The sequence below is a fragment of the Chrysemys picta genome, chromosome 4, assembly GCF_011386835.1.
Source record: "Chrysemys picta bellii isolate R12L10 chromosome 4, ASM1138683v2, whole genome shotgun sequence".
Taxonomy (NCBI): domain Eukaryota; kingdom Metazoa; phylum Chordata; order Testudines; family Emydidae; genus Chrysemys; species Chrysemys picta.
The window spans coordinates 69,759,568-69,778,129 of record NC_088794.1 but is presented as its reverse complement, the minus strand read 5'-3'; the positions used below and the strand labels follow the sequence as shown (position 1 = coordinate 69,778,129).

Below are 18,562 nucleotides of genomic sequence, written 5' to 3'. Positions count from 1 at the left end.
GGTGTTTTTCCTCGTTGGTTCCTTTAGTGCATTTGTATTTCCTTTCAAGGTCCTTCTTCCTTTTACATTTTCAACAGGGAGCTTTGGGATGGTCTGGTATATGTTTTGGCTTTTGGTGTCATATGAGAGTCCTGCAAAGCACCCAACGATCACAGACGAAGAGCGCAGATACATAGAGGAGAGCATTGGAGAGAGTGCCAACCTCTTAGGTGCAATGGAAGTAAGAACTTATATATATTTCAATCCTTACATACAGTGGCATCAGATTATAGCATGGTTTTTGGGTGGAAAGGAAAGGGGTAAAAGAAACTTAATTGAGTTAACTCCACTCAAGATAGACATACTTATTCTAAACAATTCAACTCTCCAGAAAAACAAATTCCATCAGAAATGTCTGTATGGCTCGTGCATAAAGCATACAAGGTCTAACTCTTCCCTCCTTTTAATGGGACTACACATGGAGTAAAGGACTGCTCTATATAAGGGTGACAGTAGATCAAAGCTCAAAGCTCTTGATCATCAGAAAAGGGGCCTATGCCAAATGAAAAGGGTTTGAGCTAACCTTTTCACATAGTTGGCAAATCTCATGAAGCTTCTATTCCTTTAGCTACCATTCCCCAATTACCCCCCTTTGCAGCTTCCTTCACTTCTTTGCTAGCTTCCCAAAGCATCTTTCTGCATCATCCCCCTCCCTGCCTCAATCCAATCCTTGCTATGTACAGATATCAGGTACATAGCCTAATTTATGTCCAATGGGTTTGTTTTTGCACAATAATACAACAAATAGCATGCTATGGAATCACTGATGTTCAGTTAATCTACATCTGTTGCATTTTTCAGTTCATTTTTTAAAAAATCAGTGTTTAAAAGTGGCCTATGCTAGGAGTGATTTTGAGGATATTCCTTTAGGATCCATGCTGTCTCCCTCACAGGTGCAGAATAGCTGCCATAGAGGGGACCTTGAAGGTGCTAATCCTCTTTGGAGCAGCATTAACTCCTAATCAGACATGGTCTCTGTGGAGTTTTCCTGATATTTCAGGGAAAGCAGGAGCATGCTGTGGAGTGGATGTTTCTCCTCACACTCCACTCCAGATCTAATGCCTCACCACATGTGGAAACCCTGGGGCTTGTTGGGCTCTTGATGTTTCTAGGTCTAGGGCTGATGACAGTGTTTCTGTTTCTTTCCCATTCTATCCCTTCCCAACCATTTTACTGTTAAAATGAGGAACAGCTGAAGTAGAGGAGAAATTAGGCTACACAGTGAAATGCTGAGAAGTAGAATCAGATAGGGTTGCATCACCATCTGGTCTGGTCTAAGTTCAATTTGTCTGAAAGCTTATGTATTGAACTGAGAGAAGCTCTCACAATTCTGTGCCTCCAACTATTGTTTTTAAATCACAGTATATAGCTTAACTGCAGAGATGTAGGGGGATAATAGTTCTCACCTTGCCACAGCTTTGAGAAACAATTGTAACTTCATTACCTAAGGTTGATTTCAAGAAGAAAGACTCTAGTGGAATCATGAGGACCTTTCCAGTTATAATAAACACCCTTTCAATGAACAGCCTTTTGGGCCCTGTGTAATTTGAGATTGTCCTATACAGGTTTACATCTCAGAGAACCCTGTGAAGTCTGGTATGAAATGGAGACATTTCTAACAGCCATTAAGTAAACCTGCCATGCAAAATGAGCACTTTCCCATTCTTTTAATTTCTAAAAAAGTTTAAAGAAATAGCTTTACAAATGCTAACTAAGGAAAATCAGACTTTGCTATTTGTTTCTTAGCTTTCTAGCCTCCTCTATTACCCTTCCTACCTTCCTTTATCACTGATTCCCAGAGATCTCTCTTAATAGTGTTTTCTAATTGGGTCAGACCATTTGCTGTGATTGAGCACAGGCTTAGGCCACTTTTCCCATGATCAAGACCTTTGAGCTTTGATCCACTGTTGACAGCTGTAGTATCCAGTTGGAAATTCAGTGCTACTTGTGCTTCTCAATGACATAGGTGCTTTTGAAAATCTCATGTTTGATGAGAGAAATTTGCACCAGATTGAAATTCTAAACACAATATCTAAGGCTTGGGCAAATATTATTTAAAGAGAAGTCAGTATATTCTGCTCAGGTTTGGGTTGGAGATTTCCTCTTTCATTTATTTGTACTTTCATTATTCAAAACTGGATTCAAAATTATATTTGGAAGTGATTAGTCTGTATTAATGGCTTAATTTCTTTTGATATGTGCAGTATGACATTCCTCCCAGGGCATTCACCAGGTCCTCCTCAGAATTAAGGATCGTAAGTGGAACTTAATAGGTGCACAGGTCATTGCACATACTCTGTGTATTAGAGTGAATTTCACCACTTCCCTTTGGAACCATGCCAGTTTTCAAGACATAATAGACCTAATCCTACCCTCAGCTGCACCCAGGAAACCTCTTTGAAGTAATTTCCATGTACTGCTATACAGCCAGATTCAGCAGTTGGATCCACACAGACAGGAAGAAACCTGGGCCAATGTGGAGCTCCAGTCAAGTTACTGGGGCCTGGATCAACAAAAGGACTTAAATGTTGTGATAGTGAGCATCACAATGCCTAGAAAAATCACAGGAACAACCGTGTGATCCACAAAGCCTGAACTGTGTGCCTAGCCTCCTTATACAATGCATGCGGAGAGACAGTCACTTAAGCATATGATCCACAAAAGCCAACATACTAGGTAGGGAGTCACCTAGATTAACCAATGGGAGATGCTGAGGGCAGGGGTGTGTCCTAAACCCTGCCAAGAATTAGATGCCTACTGCATCTGCATACAATACACAATGAGGAGCCCCTCTCCTGGAGTCAGGTGACTTAGGTGCCTAAGTTGTTTCTTGTAAGAATGAGTTAGGTGCCTACTCATTCCACATACTACGGCAGGAGGAGGAGATTGGTTTGGTGCACTCCCCTGGGACATAGGAAACCAAGGTTCAATTTCCCCCTCTGCCTGAGGGGGGGACCAGGATTTGAACAAGGAGCTCACACACCACTCAGAGGCACACATTAATTATAGAGCTATGGGACAGTCTAATGGGGAACCCTCAAACTCTCCTGTTGAAGGTGCTCCACTGAGTTTAACTACTTAAAGAGCCATTGGAGCAGGTTTGTGCCCTAATCATCAGGCTATAGAGTCATTCTGTCTCTCTGGCCCAGTGACTATTTAAGTCTTTATCCAAAGTGGAATTGCTGTAACAGGCAAAGCTCTGTAGTTCAGAGGGTTAGAGGTGTGGTCTTGAAATGCAGGAGTAGAAGGTTCAAATCTTGCTGGGGGCCTGGGTAGTAATCTCTGCAGAAATTGAAAGAGCCCCATATCAGAATTCCCCCTAACCTGGTGGTTAGAACACTCTCCTGAGAAGTGTGTAGAGATCCCTCTTTAAATTGTTTTCTGTTTCTCAGACAATGGTGGAGGCAGAATAGAATCTAAGTCTCTAACATCCCTAGCTGAGTGCTCTAACCACTGAGCTAAATGTCATAAGGTGGGGACCACCTGCCAGATTTTCAATGGGGCCCAATCTGGTAGGTAGTCACTGAGCATGCCTGCCAGATTGGGCCCCAAGAGTGAGACGGGTTCCTCTGCCTATCTTCTCCTGGGTCCTGGATCATTTGGGGACTTAGGTAGGAGATAGGTGTTTGAAAGCCTAGAGTGAGGTGGCAGTGCATATACCCAGAGGCAGAAACTTAGGTGCTGAGGGAACTTTTACCCTGAAAACTTAGGTGCTGAGTGGGTTTAGGTATCTACAGAGATTGGTAGCAGTGAAGCAGGAGTTTGGTGGATCACAGCGTTGCCTAATATTGGGACTTAGGTGCCTAAGTCTGGAGTTTAGGTGTCTAAATACCTTTGTGGATCTGGGCATGGGATGCTGTAGGGTTGCAGTGTTGAAATCTGTAAACTTTCAGCAACTCTAAATTCTCTCCCCTCTCCCTCCTCCATCAGCCTATATTGGTCAAAATGTATTATTTTAAAAAACTAGAACAAAGTGGTGCTTCAGCTGTGACGTTGTTTAAAGAAATTTCCAGAATGTCATAGTGAAACTATACAGGCAATTTAAATAGGGTTCAAAATACAGAGCTAGATTCTCAGCTGGTGACTTCACTGGAGCTATGCTCATTTACACCAGCTGAGCATATGTCCCAAACTTTACAATGGAAAAGCCAACTGCCCTTAATGATAGCATAACTACCTGACATTGCTATATTACTTATGACTGGTACTAATCATACTTGCGGAGACTGAATGAGATTTTTGCATAGTATTTGTACAAGAAGACTGGAAATGAATGACAGTATTGAGTAAATTTGAGTTGCTTCACTGAATACTATTGTAGACATCTGTCCATTTGCTCAGATTTCTATGCTAAGTCTTTGATCCTCCACATACTTATGCATATATTTTATTTTATGAACATTAAAGCCAATGGAACTACTCGTGTAAAGTTAAGCACCTGTTCCCTTAAACAGTGGCTAAAATAGCATGCATTCTAAGGGAAGCTTAATATTTGTTAACCAAGAAAATATTAACTGGGCTTTTCTTTCCACATTTCAGAAATACAAGACTCCTTGGAAAAAATTTTTTACTTCTATGCCTGTCTATGCAATAATTGTTGCAAACTTCTGTAGAAGCTGGACTTTTTATTTGCTGCTTATTAGTCAGCCTGCTTACTTTGAAGAGGTGTTTGGGTTTGAAATAAGCAAGGTATTTAATCATAATGTAACAGCATATATTTTGAGTAGCAATAACTGAAGAATCATGTTTGTAGATATTTACTTGGAGGGGGAAAATTGTAATGCACCTATTTCCCTGTGTTTTATAATTCTTGACGCTCCTCTCCAGTGCAGAAAGTCACCATTCCTTTTAGGTACCAGCATATGTGAGTGAAAGGACAAAACTGAAAAGGGATTGTATCCTTTTGATTAGGCTAAAATTTACACATAGTGCACTCACTAAATTTTTTTAAGAGGAAATAGTTTATAGTGATCTGTCTGGAGCCATATTGGAACAGGACTTTGCACTGGTGTTTGGGGGTGGAGCATACAAAGTGCCTCTCCCATGTAGACTGTACAAAGGCCCATCACAACTGCAGTCTGTCAGTGCACCCCCCGGAGAGCATGGTGCCCCCAAGACTTTGGGGAAAGTTGGGGGGGAAAGTAGGACCATCCCCTTCCACCTCCCTGCCCTGGTCGGGAGAGTACACTGGTAATAATGGGGACAGCAAGCTGCATCATCCAAAAAAAAAAATGGTGCAGCTTGCACAGTCCCCTATGCATTGGGGCATTCAGCCAGGAATTGCACCTCCCATTTTCCCTGAGGTTGATGGAGTTATGTATCACCCCTTGCATGGGTCAGTGGCACAATCTGACCAATAAGGACTGATCCAAAGCAGTCTTTCCATGGAATTCAGTGAGCAGATCAGGCCCTTGATTTGCACATTAGATAGATGGAATAATAATGTATCACCTGTGTGTCTTAGGTCCTATGCTGCAGAGAGTGAACAGAAATTTTTCTTGGGTCAAGTGGTAGGGACCTGAGGTTTTGGTGCAGGAAGAGCTAAATTCTATCCATGTTGTTACTATGAAGGTCCAGCTGTCTATGGTGTGCAGCATATTGACAACCAGAAAACTCTAGGTAGCCACAGAATTGTTACAGTATTATAGGATACAATCACAATTATGTTATGGCATTCAGAAGTCAGAGATGGGCATGAGCTGCAAAATTAATATCTGGAGTCTGCACCACTTACTCTCATAGAATATCAAGGTTGGAAGGTACCTCATCTAATCCAACCCCCTGCTCAAAGCAGGACCAATCCCCAACTAAATCATCCCAGCCAGGGCTTTGTCAAGCCTGACCTTAAAAACCTCTCTCAAAGTTCAGATTGAGTTTTGGGTTTAGCCATCACATAAAGAAAGGGACCAAGGGTGAAATTCAGGTCCAGATCCAAGATTGGATTCTGATCACCTCTCTTCCCACCTCCAAAAATTGGTTTTGATTCCACCCCTTCCTTAATATACATTCTACAATATTGCAGCTTCAAAGAAAAGTGTGAATGGTCTATGGGAATTTAGCACTGCTTCTAACTTTTTCACAGAGGAGGCAATATTAGAAGTTCTAGTTAAAATCCATTGTGCCCTTTCCATTCACTGATGAACAAGCAACATGGCTGCTTATCATGTTTTACTTGTTCTAGTACAGCAGATAAATTAATCTGGAAATTTAAATGTTAGTCTTCATGTGAAGCTATGTACTATTCAATATTCTGGGTTAAGAAAATTTGTCTATCTGGGGGTATTCTAAGAACTTTTTTTTAGTTTGTTTCTAAAGAAACCTCTTCTATTGGGCATATGATTAGAATGGTCATTTCTTATAGAGTTAGTCTTAACATTTCATCCCCAAAAATTATTTTAAGAGCTAGATATTCAAACAATGGTCTGCCTATTGTAAATTTAGAAAAATATTTTTGGCATGAGGACCAATATTTTAGCTCCCTCAAATGGAGTTTGTTTACGGACAGTGGTTGCAACTGAAAAGCCAACATTTACCTACAGTATCGTATAGTGGTACCTGAAATACTGCAGCTACTTCCTATTCTAAATATCTGACTAAATTGGAGTAACACCTGCTTTCATCAGGGCTGAATCTGGCCATCTGATTAGACTTCTATCTTGGAAACTACAGCAAAATACAGAATTTCACACTTAAGATGGAAAAAGGAGATCATTTTCTGCCTTCGATCATAGTGCATTTTGTAAAAGGTACTACAGAAATGCTGTTCCCCAACATAACCTCATTTTTAATATTATCCTTGGCATACATAAAACTGCTCTACAGCCAAAATGCTTCTGAAATAAATGTAGTCAAACTTTACTAGTTCTGGGTCACTGAGAATGAAAATGATGCTTAAAATTGTTGATTGGCTCTAGTTTTCAAGATATGCTATTGGGTCAGTATATGCTATTGGGTCCCTTGACCTGGGAATGGCGGAGGATAAGTGAGTTATAAAGGGAAGGGATCTCAATTTAAACCAGAAATGACTAAAATACATTATTGACTGGATCTATGAATAAATCTATGACTGGGTTTGGACAGTACTTGCTTTTTAGGCAAAACAATGAATGATGCAATCTGAAGCTGGTATTGCGTCATACATGATATGAATTGCATCATGTTCTTCCTAGAAGTCATGGATGATGCAATCATAATGAAGCTTACATCACTCTGCTGAACAAATTGCCCTATATCAGCTCTCGAAATCATACAGTGTCGTGCTCTCTTATTTGTCAGTGTTTGATTTTGCAAAGGGACATATTTCTGTTTAGCCAAAGTGAGCAGAGATGCCTCGTACTGGTGTGAACAGTGCAGATAACTTCTGCTATGTTTGTGGTGAAGTGACTTTTGCATCACAAAAGCGCAGTATAACCACTATGGTTAAGAAAGCCTCTCACCTTTATTTTGGCTGCAAAATTGGAGATCAGGACAAGAGGTGGGCCCCACACATATGCTGCAACACTTGTGCAACAACTCTTCGCCAGTGGTTGAACAGGAAAAGGAAATCTATGCCTTTTGCAGTGCCAATGATTTGGAGAGAGCCAACAGATCATACCAGCAATTGTTACTTCTGCATGGTGCCTCCAGTTGGGAAAGGTGTGTCAAAGAAGAACAAGTGAACTGTGCATTATCCAAACATTCTATCAGCTATACGCCCAGTACCCCACGGAGAAGGACTGCCGGTTCCTGATGCACCAGAATCATTCTCACTTGAGTCAGACGAGGAAGAGGAAGAGGATGAAACTTCTGGTCCTGAACCATCAATGTCACAGGACCCACATTTTCTCCCATCCTCCTCCTCTGAACCACATCTCATAACACAAGGTGAACTGAATGACCTTGTCAGGGATTTGGAACTACCCAAGAGTAAGGCAGAGCTGTTGGGCTCCAGACTACAGCAGTGGAATCTCCTGGCAGGTGATGTTAGGGTTTCCATGTTCCGTGACCATCAAAAGGATCTTGTCCCATTCTTCTTCATGGAAGGTGATCTTGTAGCCTGCAACAACATTGATGGTGTGATGGCAGCCCTCAACATCGTTCACGATCCAGATGGTTCATCGAAGACGAGTCTTAAAGCTGTTTTACTGCATAATGGCAATGTTTTGCCATCAATTCCAGTTGGTCATGCAGTCCATATGAAGGAAACCTATGACAACATGAAACAACTTTTGAGGTGCATAAACTATGACCAACATCAGTGGCAGCTTTGTGGCGATTTGAAGGTTGTTGCTCTCTTGCTTGGTCTGCAGACTGGATACACAAAGTACTGCTGTTTTCTCTGTGAATGGGATAGTCGTGCAAGAGATTCCCACTACATCAAGAAAGATTGGCCACTCCGACAGTCATTGGAGCCTGGGAGGAAAAGTGTTCAGCATCCACCACTTGTTGAATCAAGGAAGATTTTGTTACCACCCTTACACATCAAGCTGGGTCTGATGAAGAACTTTGTCAAGGCCATTGACAAAACACAAGCAGCTTTCAAGTACCTCTGTGGAAAATTTCCAAGCTTAAGTGAAGCTAAGATAAAGGAAGGTGTCTTTGTTGGTCCTCAGATTTGTGAACTTCTTCGAGATGATGCATTTGACCATGCACTGCGTGGCAAGGAAAAGACGGCATGGAAAGCCTTCCAGTTAGTGGCAATAAATTTTCCCGGAAACAAGAAGACAGACAACTACAAGTTGTTGGTGGAAAACCTCCTCAAGGCATACAAAAGCCTTGGTTGCAACACGTCACTAAAGATACGTTTTTTGCACTCTCATCTAGATTTTTTTCCACCGAACTGCGGAGCAGTGAGCGACGAGCACGGCGAGTGATTTCACCAGGACATTTCAACAATGGAGAAATGCTATCAGGGCAAATGGAGCCCATCAATGCTTGCAGACTATTGCTGGACAGTGACAAGAGATGCTCCATTTAATGAATACAAGAGACAAGCCAAGAAGCGCCGAGTAGACACTGAATAGGACTAAACTATGTACATAATATTTTTTTGCCTTTTGTTTCATAATCAATTTCATTTATATAATCCTTTTGCTGATTTTTAAAGTGTTACATAAACAGGACAGGTGAAATATTATCATGTAAAGCAACCATAAACACATGAAAAGACCTATGTTTACAATTTATGATTAAAACTCTACTATCTACACAATATATATAGACATAAAATGTAAAAACTTAAAATCTTAGAAACAGTAGCCAATCAGTTGTTTTAATTGTCATATTTGAATTCAGCACATCAAAATACATAATAAATAGCACATTTTATCTCAGAAGCAGACGACTTCTCAAAAATTGTAGACCAGTATAATTTATTATGTATTTTCAGTGAAGGATTTTCTGTGAAGGTTAGTGTGTGTATGAGCCAATCTTCAGAAAAATACCACTGAGTGTGTTATTAGTGTGTAGCTTACATATGATTTCTAAACATGGAGTATTCTGGGCCTGATCCTCAATTCCTTGTACGTTACAAAGTTCCACTGGCCTTAACAGGAGTTTGAAAGTTCAAGGAATGTAGATCCAGGACCTCTGTGCTTCCTGATGTTTTTTAGTTCTGAAAACCCCTGACTTAATTTACCTATTGATCTGTATCCTGTAATGTTTAGTTCTGTGCATGATTCCCAGTTTGTCTTGGCTATCCTTTAGAAAAGAAAATGGCAAGTTACAATCATGCACATTGTCACATTTCAGTCATTTAATAAAATAAATCAAGATGCCTGCTTTAAACACCTACCCTGAACTTGTAGAGAATCAATTAAGTAGTTGTTGATTGCCTGATGCTTCAGAAAATGATAAATCAATATTTTATTATGGTGCCAACACTTCCCATTTGTCATTATTTTAGGTGGGTATGTTATCTGCTGTGCCGCATTTAGTGATGACCATTATTGTGCCTATCGGGGGACAGATTGCAGATTTCCTAAGAAGCAGGCAAATTCTTTCAACCACTATGGTGAGAAAGATAATGAATTGTGGAGGTAAGTCACTCTACCTTATTTAGAGGTTTCCCATATACCTTGAATGTGATTTAGAATATAGCCCATAAATAAATTGCATATGTTCATTTAGGAGCCATGGCTATATTAAGTATTACTTTCACCTTTTACTTGTATGATAAAGATGTGGCTATTAAACAAATGTGGTTACTAACTGAAGGTGACCTCCAAGCAGAGATATAAAGTTGTCCGCTTATGCCTTATTATTTCACTCACTGGAGAAATTATTAGGAGGGACAAGGGGACAGTTAGATATTTAAAGGTGCAGATAGTGCCTAGTGAGATTTTCAAAATGTCTGAGGAGGTTAAGTACCCAAGTGTCATTGAAATCAAGGGGGGTTTGGTGACTAATCTGCTAAGGAACTTTTGAAATCCCATCAGGCCTATCCACATCTGTAGGCACCAAATACCTCTGAAAATCTGGCACAAGATGCCCAGTAGAGTTTCTTTCTCAGGCTCCTTTGCCACTCCTTGATCCTCCCTCTTTTTTCTTCATGCCCTCTGGGACACACAGAATTTTATTGAAGGAATGGTGGTTGCCACCCTGGGATGAAGGTTTCATACATGTCTTTCCCCTACAAATGCTTGTTTTATTTCCTCCTGTCTGCCCAGTTTCTCCTCACTGAAATTCAACCCCTTCTGGTGTAGACATGTGGTAGCCATTACAAAAAGATTACAAAGCAGTGGCTTTAATAGGGAGACATTAGAAAAATTCACACAATGTGTGAAATGGAAAATAGGCAGAATTCTAGTCTAAGACTTCTTACAGCTATTTGACGTTACTCACAGTAGATTAAGGTATAGGGCTTCCCAACAATTCAGTGTGCACCAAACAACATTATTCAAATAGCTGAATACATACAAATAAATACACTATCACATTATTGACCTCCACAATTGCAGATAGAGTCTAAGTGAATAATTAAGTAGGGGGGAAAATTGGCTCAGTGTGTGTAATTTTTAGCCATCTACTGTATACTTCTGCATTCCCTTGAAAAGTTGTTATATGCTCTTTGCATTACTCATAGGCCTGGTCCACACTAACCCCCCACTTCGAACTAAGATACGCAACTTCAGCTACGTGAATAACGTAGCTGAAGTCGAAGTACCTTAGTTCAAACTTACTGCGGGTCCAGACGCGGCAGGCAGGCTCCCCCATCGATTCCGCGTACTCCTCTCGTAGAGCAGGAGTACCAGCGTTGATGGCGAGCACTTCCGGGATCGATCCCAGAAGATTGATTGCTTACCGCTGGACCCGGAGGTAAGTATAGACGTACCCATAGTCTCAATTTCTAGTGACTGGACATATGAGAAGAGAACATAACTCCTTACAGTGAGGCTCCTTCAGTTCGAGGGTGAAATTCACGCTTAGGACCTATGCAGCACTTCAGCCTTTAATACAGATAGCCAAATTTCAGCTGCATAATAGAGGTGTTGCATTTGGATCACTGTGAAAAGAGACATACAAAAGCTTGTATGGAAATACTGAACAAAGAGGTTATTTGACATTGCAAAAGTGTGTGCTTTCTTGGGGGAAAAAGAGTTGTATAATTCTAATTCTAATTAAGAGGCATTTCTAAAATAATGAAATTTAAAAAAAATGTTTTTTCACTCATTATTCTAAATGAGTACCAGGTCTGGTACCTTACTGCTTGCAGTTTTTAATAGGCAGTTAAAGCTGATGTGTATTTCCTTATATTATTTCCCGAGGTTTTGGTATGGAAGCAACTCTTCTTCTGGTGGTGGGGTATTCTCATAGTAAAGGAATGGCTATTTCATTCTTAGTACTCGCTGTGGGCTTCAGTGGATTCGCCATATCCGGTAAGATACCATTTCTGCTAATAGGGGGAAGTTATTTCATCTCAAGAAAAAGATAACGTGAGGTCCTCACTCAGTTTTCACTCAGTGACATTAAAATTGAGTAAGAACCTCAGGATTCAGCCTGGTGTTATTTATTATCATTTTCAGAGAAAAGAATAATGAATACGACATCTTGTATATTATATTTGCTCAAGTATTTCCATTCTCCACCCCCAGATAGCCTGCACGTAGATAAATGCAAATATATTACTGTAAATTCTGCTTTGGAATCTGCCTTCTAACAATCTAGCTTGAGTTTTACATGTTGTATTACAAAATAATCCATTTGGTTATTGTTTTCTTGATGTAGTGCATATTCAGAAGCTGCTTTCTCTGTTTTAAGGTTCTGCACAACTCCATTCCTGCCTACATCTCAGCACTCATACTTCCCCTCTCGTGCACTTGGCATTACCGGGGTCATCTGCCTTTGCCTCACTTTCCCACTGTCATCTTTGCAACCTCTCCCATGCAGGCACAAATGGAGTGAGGCATCGTGACACTCAGCATTACAATGCGTAACTTTCAGAAAATCACTGCAATTCACAAAGCTTGAGTTTGACACCTAAGTTCCTATACAATGAATGGGGAGACATAGGCACCTTAGACTGCAATTCACAAAAGCCAGCATGCTAGGCAGGCAGTTGCCTAAACTACCCAATGGGAGATAATGATGACAGGGGTGTGTGCTAAGTCCTGCCCCTGTTTTGGAGATAGGAACCTATCTCTACTAGCAATTCTCAGCTGTGAACCTTCTCTTGCAGTTAGGCGCTTACACTGTTTTAGTAAGAGGCTGGCGTGGGATGGGGAGAGGAGCAGAAGCTCCCTCATAACTTTGAACCCAATGGCTAAAGTATTCACCTGGAATGGGGGAGACCCCTGGTTTAAGTCTCCCATCCACTTGAGCAGGAAAAGGGATTTAAATGGGGCTCTCTCATGTGAGTGCTCTAACCATTGGGCTATGGGATATTTTGGTGTGGGGCTCCCTCAGTCTCTGCTGTTGAACCCTCAGTAAGTAAATAAAGAGTCACTGGAGCACAGGAACTGGATCTCTCATCTCCCAGCTGAATGCTCTAACCACCAGGCTATAGAGTCATTTTCACATTTGTGCTCTCGCTCTTTCTGCGCCAAGAAAGAGAGAGAGAGAGAGAGAGAGCATTCTGTAGCTTGTTATAGTGGCTAAAGCACTTATGTGGCAGACCCAGGATCCAGTCTCCCTATTCTAATGTCTTTAATTATTTATCCATGGTGGAATAGGTTCAACAGGGGAGACTGAGGAGTTTCCACATCAGACTATCTCATAGCTCAGTGTTTAAAACACTCACTGGAGAGGAAGCAAATCCCTTCTTATCCATTGGAGGGATTTAGAGTGGTGGTCTTCCACCTCCCAGCTGAGTACCTTAGCCACTGGGTAAAAACTTATGAGGGAGTTCCCCTCCCCCGTGGCTGTTGTGCGTGAGTTTGCTTGAGGCCCAGTTCAGTAGGTGTCCTCTGAGCATGCCTATGGGGATTGGGCACCTCATGAGATTTAGGTGACTGAACTCCTATTTTCCCCTTGTTTGTGAGTCACTCTAGGGCTTAGGAGAGAAAGAGATGACTGGACACCTAGAGGGAGGCAGCAGTATGCATGCCCTGAAGCAGAAACATAGGGAACTAGGGAACTTTTACTGCAAAAATGTAGGTGCTGATTGAAGTTAGGGGCATAGGGGTTTTAACAAAAGTTTTGTGCATCACAGTGGTCCCAAAACTGGGACTTAGGCACCTAACTCCTTTTTGTGCACACAAGTCCTTATATCTGGAACAGCCTCCATGGTCATTTATGTTAAACATTTACTGTCTCCTTATTCAAATCTCTCATTAAAATCCATTAATCCAGCAAGACCTATCAGCTCTAGTTCTTCTACTGAAACATAACTTAATTCCATCATTGTAAAACACCTCTAAACCTAGTAACAAACAAAATACCTAACTAAAAGAACTTTGTGATGTATCCAGTGTTTACCACAAACTTTCAGTAAGAAATTGTGCCCTGAAAGGATGTATTATACTTTATTTTTTAACAGTTGTCCTCCCCACACCATCTATCTTTCCCCCCGATGCCTAGGGATCCTGGTGTTCAGATTCTGTTTTGATATGTTTTTGGTGTTTATTTGGGGGAATTTTAGTGTCTTGTAACTTCCTAGAAACACTTTTCCCCCCTTAAGATTCTTTGAACAGTGGCAGCCTACATTTGAAAATAATTTGCTTGTTAGAGCTGCAGGAAATAAACACATTTTTTTTAAATCAAACAGATATGAAATCTTTTTAAAATAGTCTTCTTTTATTGATCTTATCTTACCCTCCCACACAAAAACATCCATTACCCTGATGCTTTGTGTGACCAAGAAGAGAAATGTGGAGAAAATGAAGAAGAAGTGACACAGGCTGTAACAGGAAGTGACACACACAATCTGTAATTTACAACATGAAAGGGGTGTGAATTACACTGCAAGTCCCTCTCTGAGAACTTCCCCCAAAGCCTAATCATTTTGTGGGTTCAATTTCCCTCTTCAGAGTTTATTTTTTTTTTAAAACAGATTTTTGGGGAAAAAATACAGTTATAATTTTATAAGCTGTTTTCAGTTTAAACTTGAAACACGAATCTGTCTCATATATTCATGTCTCATATATGTCTCAATATGTCGTACTTCACATTTTCCTGTAAAGCACCCCCAAAATGGCTCTATATAAATAGTCATGGACACATTTTATGGTGGGAATGCACATTTGTATTTGTGTTGCAGGATTCAATGTCAACCATTTAGACATAGCCCCAAGGTATGCCAGCATCTTAATGGGAATTTCTAATGGAGTTGGGACATTGTCTGGAATGGTTTGCCCTATAATTGTTGGAGCAATGACAAAGAACAAGGTAAGCTGTAATGTGGTTTTCAAAATAATTCTCATTAAATTCAAGATGAGCAGTTTAATTCCACTAGTATTAAAGACAAAACCCATTCCTAAACTTACTTTCCATATCCCTTAACTTCTGGCTTTATCCACTAGCCATCCAGTACTTTGACTTCCTGGAAATCTCTGAGCAACCTTCATCGTATGCCACCTCAGTCAGAAGTCACCTGTACCTTGGCTTCCTCAGCTCTGTTGAATTTCCCAGACTGTTACTGTTTTTATTTGGATATTTATTACCCTCTCTTAAAGTAACCAGTTCTTTCATAAGGAAAACATCACCTTCCGGCACACAAACAAGTATTTAAATTGTTTAGATAAAATCAATAGCAAAATTGACCCATATTTCAAGTATGAATTTGTACATTTTTAAAAAACAATATTTAAAAAATATTCCCAAATCAAATAGTCCATGAAACTTTTCATAACTAAAAGTAAAGTACAAAAGGAGAACAAGGTCTAGTGACTGAAAGTACTCGTGGAAGAGAGAAGAAGTGTAGTGTTGGGGAAAGCGGTAATAAAGCTGAATGTATTGGAAGCAGTGCATTTGTTTCATGATACTCTGAAATATAGTGATGTTTTCCTTTATTAACTGGTTAACATTTTTCATAGAGACTCCCTCTTATCCTCTTTGATGTCAATGGGTGTTTGCCCATAGTTTTCAATGGTTCCAGGATTGAGGCCTAGAACTGGAAACAACAGTCCAGATCCTTTGGTCTAGCTGAGCAGTGCTTGACACAGATTTTGCATTTCCCCAATACAGGGGCCAGTCCAGTCCATAGTGTACGTTAGGGTAGCTAGTGGCAGGACCTCAGCAGCAACACTTTTTTCCCCTCAGATGCCAGCAGGCGGGATTCCTCAGGCAAAGGGATATTTCTCAGGGTATCTAAATATGCTGGGTTTCCAGTTGTTTTGCACTGCACACAGCAGTATAAGAGAGTCAAAACAGACCTGAGTATTGGGTCAGATATTTTGGTTAGCTTGTCACGTTAACTTGTGCATATGAATTAATGATGGTGGAGGTGACTTTTCATTGATTTTTATAGAAGTTAGCCAATACGTAAGAGAAATATCTTGCAGTTGTACAAATTGAGCTTTTAGACTAGGATTATCAAAGGAACCTGAGGGAGTTAGATGCCCAGGAGTCAGGCTCTTTTGAAAATTACATCCTCAGTGGCTTAATCAGCCCTTTCAGCTCAGAACAGCTATCAAGTCTGTGCTGCTATTTTGACTTAGCAATACTCTTCTTTACAGACACGTGAAGAGTGGCAGTATGTCTTCCTTATTGCTGCTTTAGTGCATTATGCAGGAGTTATATTCTATGGCATATTTGCTTCGGGAGAGAAACAACCTTGGGCTGACCCTGAACAGACAAGTGAAGAGAAATGTGGTTTCATTCATGAAGATGAACTTGATGAAGAGACAGGGGACATTACTCAGAATTACGTAAATTATGGTACCACTAAGTCTTATGGTGCTACGACCCAGGTCAATGGTGGTTGGCCAAATGGTTGGGAGAAGAAAGAAGAATTTGTACAAGAGGAAGTCCAAGACTCATTCAGCCATAAGGAAAGAGAAGATTATTCATAACAAATCTCAATATTGGATATATTTTGTAGTGTTTGTGATTAAATTCATTGTGATTGTTTGCACACAAAGAATGTGGTATAAACATGTAAACACATATCAAACAAGAAGGTCTAACTATTTTAAAAAAAGGTTACCATTAAAGTGCAATCTGTATGAATTGTGATATGTCATCACCTCCACTCGGGTGTATCCATTCTATAAACATTAGAGTTTTAAGGGTTTACTGGTCAAAACTATAGAGGCAACTAGATACTTTCAGTATACATGAGCTAAAGCTCACAATTAAGGATTAAAGCACAACTAACCAACTAAGTTGGCACATCTAATAGTCTGTTTAGAAAGCCAAAACTACTTGATCTTTAAAAAATGCACTTATATATTTGTTACACCGTATTGGAAGAGATCATAAACTGATTGTGTTAAGTATACATGTTTACTCAGTAAAATGTAGAGATTGTGTGTTTGGTCTAAGACAAGGACTTTCTTCAAGAAGAAAGGATTCAGTCCTAGACATCTATAAGGGTTTGATACAGTTCTCTTCAATGGGAATTGGATCATGCTCTACAAGAACTAAATAAGACATACTGTATGTTTATTGTGATTACATGCTGCAGGCTACTCTGTGATAAATGAAGGAATTTATTTGGGTGTTTTATATCAAATGTTTAGGCACAAATTCTTATTTGTATTCTTTACAGAATATAATGAAATTATAGTATGTGTCATGTTCTTCCTTACATTTACCAACCAGTATAAAAACAACATATAATGTTCAATCTGAATTTTCATGCAGACTGTAAAACAACTTTTGCAAGAAATACTTCAGTGGATTTTTAGTTATAGTAAATTACTTTGTACTGGTTGCAAATCACTTTAGAAGAAAAAGAGAGAGCCTACAAAAATATATGCCCCCCCATATAATCCAAAGTAAAAATTACCATGAGCAAGTAGCCCTACACAAAATGGACGTATTTGTTTTGCAGAATATTTTGAACTAAATGAAAGAAACAGAAAATAATTTAATCAACCTTCTTCTCTTGATAGTTTTCCTATTTTGTCATACTGTGGCACAGTTGTATAAAGAGATAAAAGTTTATTGAAGATAGTGTAATTATAGAAAATGTTGTTATTTTACAAATCCCTGAATTCAAAAATGTATTTGTCAAATAGAATTATAATGAATGCTGAATATGAGTAACAATCCTCACAATAAACCAAAGTGGCAAATAACTAGTGATGGATTTAGGAAGAGCATTACTTCTACTTTCATTATGCTTGTCTTCTCTTAGCATAACTCAAGAAGAATTGCAACATTAGTGTACCAAGCAATAAGTGCAATGCATTATAAAGTGCATAATCTTTTAGTCTATATAGTACCTTTATATTAAGCTTGTTGTAGACATTTGGGATTGTTGGGATTAAACCAAACCAAATTAAAGTTAGCAACACTTGACCGCTTCTTAATGCTCTAAAAATGACAATGGTGATCCATTTCCCAACTCAAATCAAATGATTATCATTGTATGTAACAATCCATTCTGGATTTTTTATCTGTTCATTGTATTGTGCTAGTGATTGGAGGCCCTGCTATTGCAATATACAACTTGAGGATTGTTTCTTCTTCTTCTTTTTTTAAATGCAAATCATACCTTGACCTTAAGGGAAAAAAATATTTTGCTCTGTGCCTCAAAGTGATGTAAAATGTGACCATAGCTTTTGCTGTGTTTAATGAAAAGATGTGGACTGTGTCACTTTTGTTGCTGCAAAAAGTGTTAATAAAATGCTCTATTTATCCTTTTATATAAAAAAAGGATATTGTAATATTTTTTGTTTGTTTGGGATGCAGAGAGGTATAAATGACTTGAATCACGTTACTACAATTACTTATTCTGGGGTATGTCATGAGCACTGCTGTGCACCTATGCAAGGGAGTAAAAAGATATAAAGAGCCCTGCATGGGTTATTCATATTACCTATCTATACACAGATGTGTAGTAAGAGAAGCAGCCACTACCAGGTTGTTATTCCCCCTTCCTCACTCTGGTGAGTGAGGAGTGTGGGGCAGGGATGGGGAGCAGGTGGAGCAACATGCCAGC

General features: G+C 39.7%; 1 protein-coding gene across 1 annotated transcript in view; it reads left to right on the top strand.

Annotated features, from left to right (window-relative positions):
* SLC17A6 (solute carrier family 17 member 6) overlaps positions 1 to 18,276 on the top strand; it is a 53,812-nt gene extending 35,536 nt beyond the window's left edge. Inside the window, exons 7-12 of the mRNA XM_005300309.4 lie at positions 78 to 220; positions 4,579 to 4,728; positions 9,923 to 10,055; positions 11,784 to 11,894; positions 14,714 to 14,841; positions 16,131 to 18,276. Of these exons, the coding sequence (XP_005300366.1) occupies positions 78 to 220; positions 4,579 to 4,728; positions 9,923 to 10,055; positions 11,784 to 11,894; positions 14,714 to 14,841; positions 16,131 to 16,466 (1,001 nt within the window). The 3' untranslated portion in view covers positions 16,467 to 18,276. The remainder of the gene's footprint in view (positions 1 to 77; positions 221 to 4,578; positions 4,729 to 9,922; positions 10,056 to 11,783; positions 11,895 to 14,713; positions 14,842 to 16,130) is intronic.
* Positions 18,277 to 18,562: the final 286 nt, after the last annotated feature.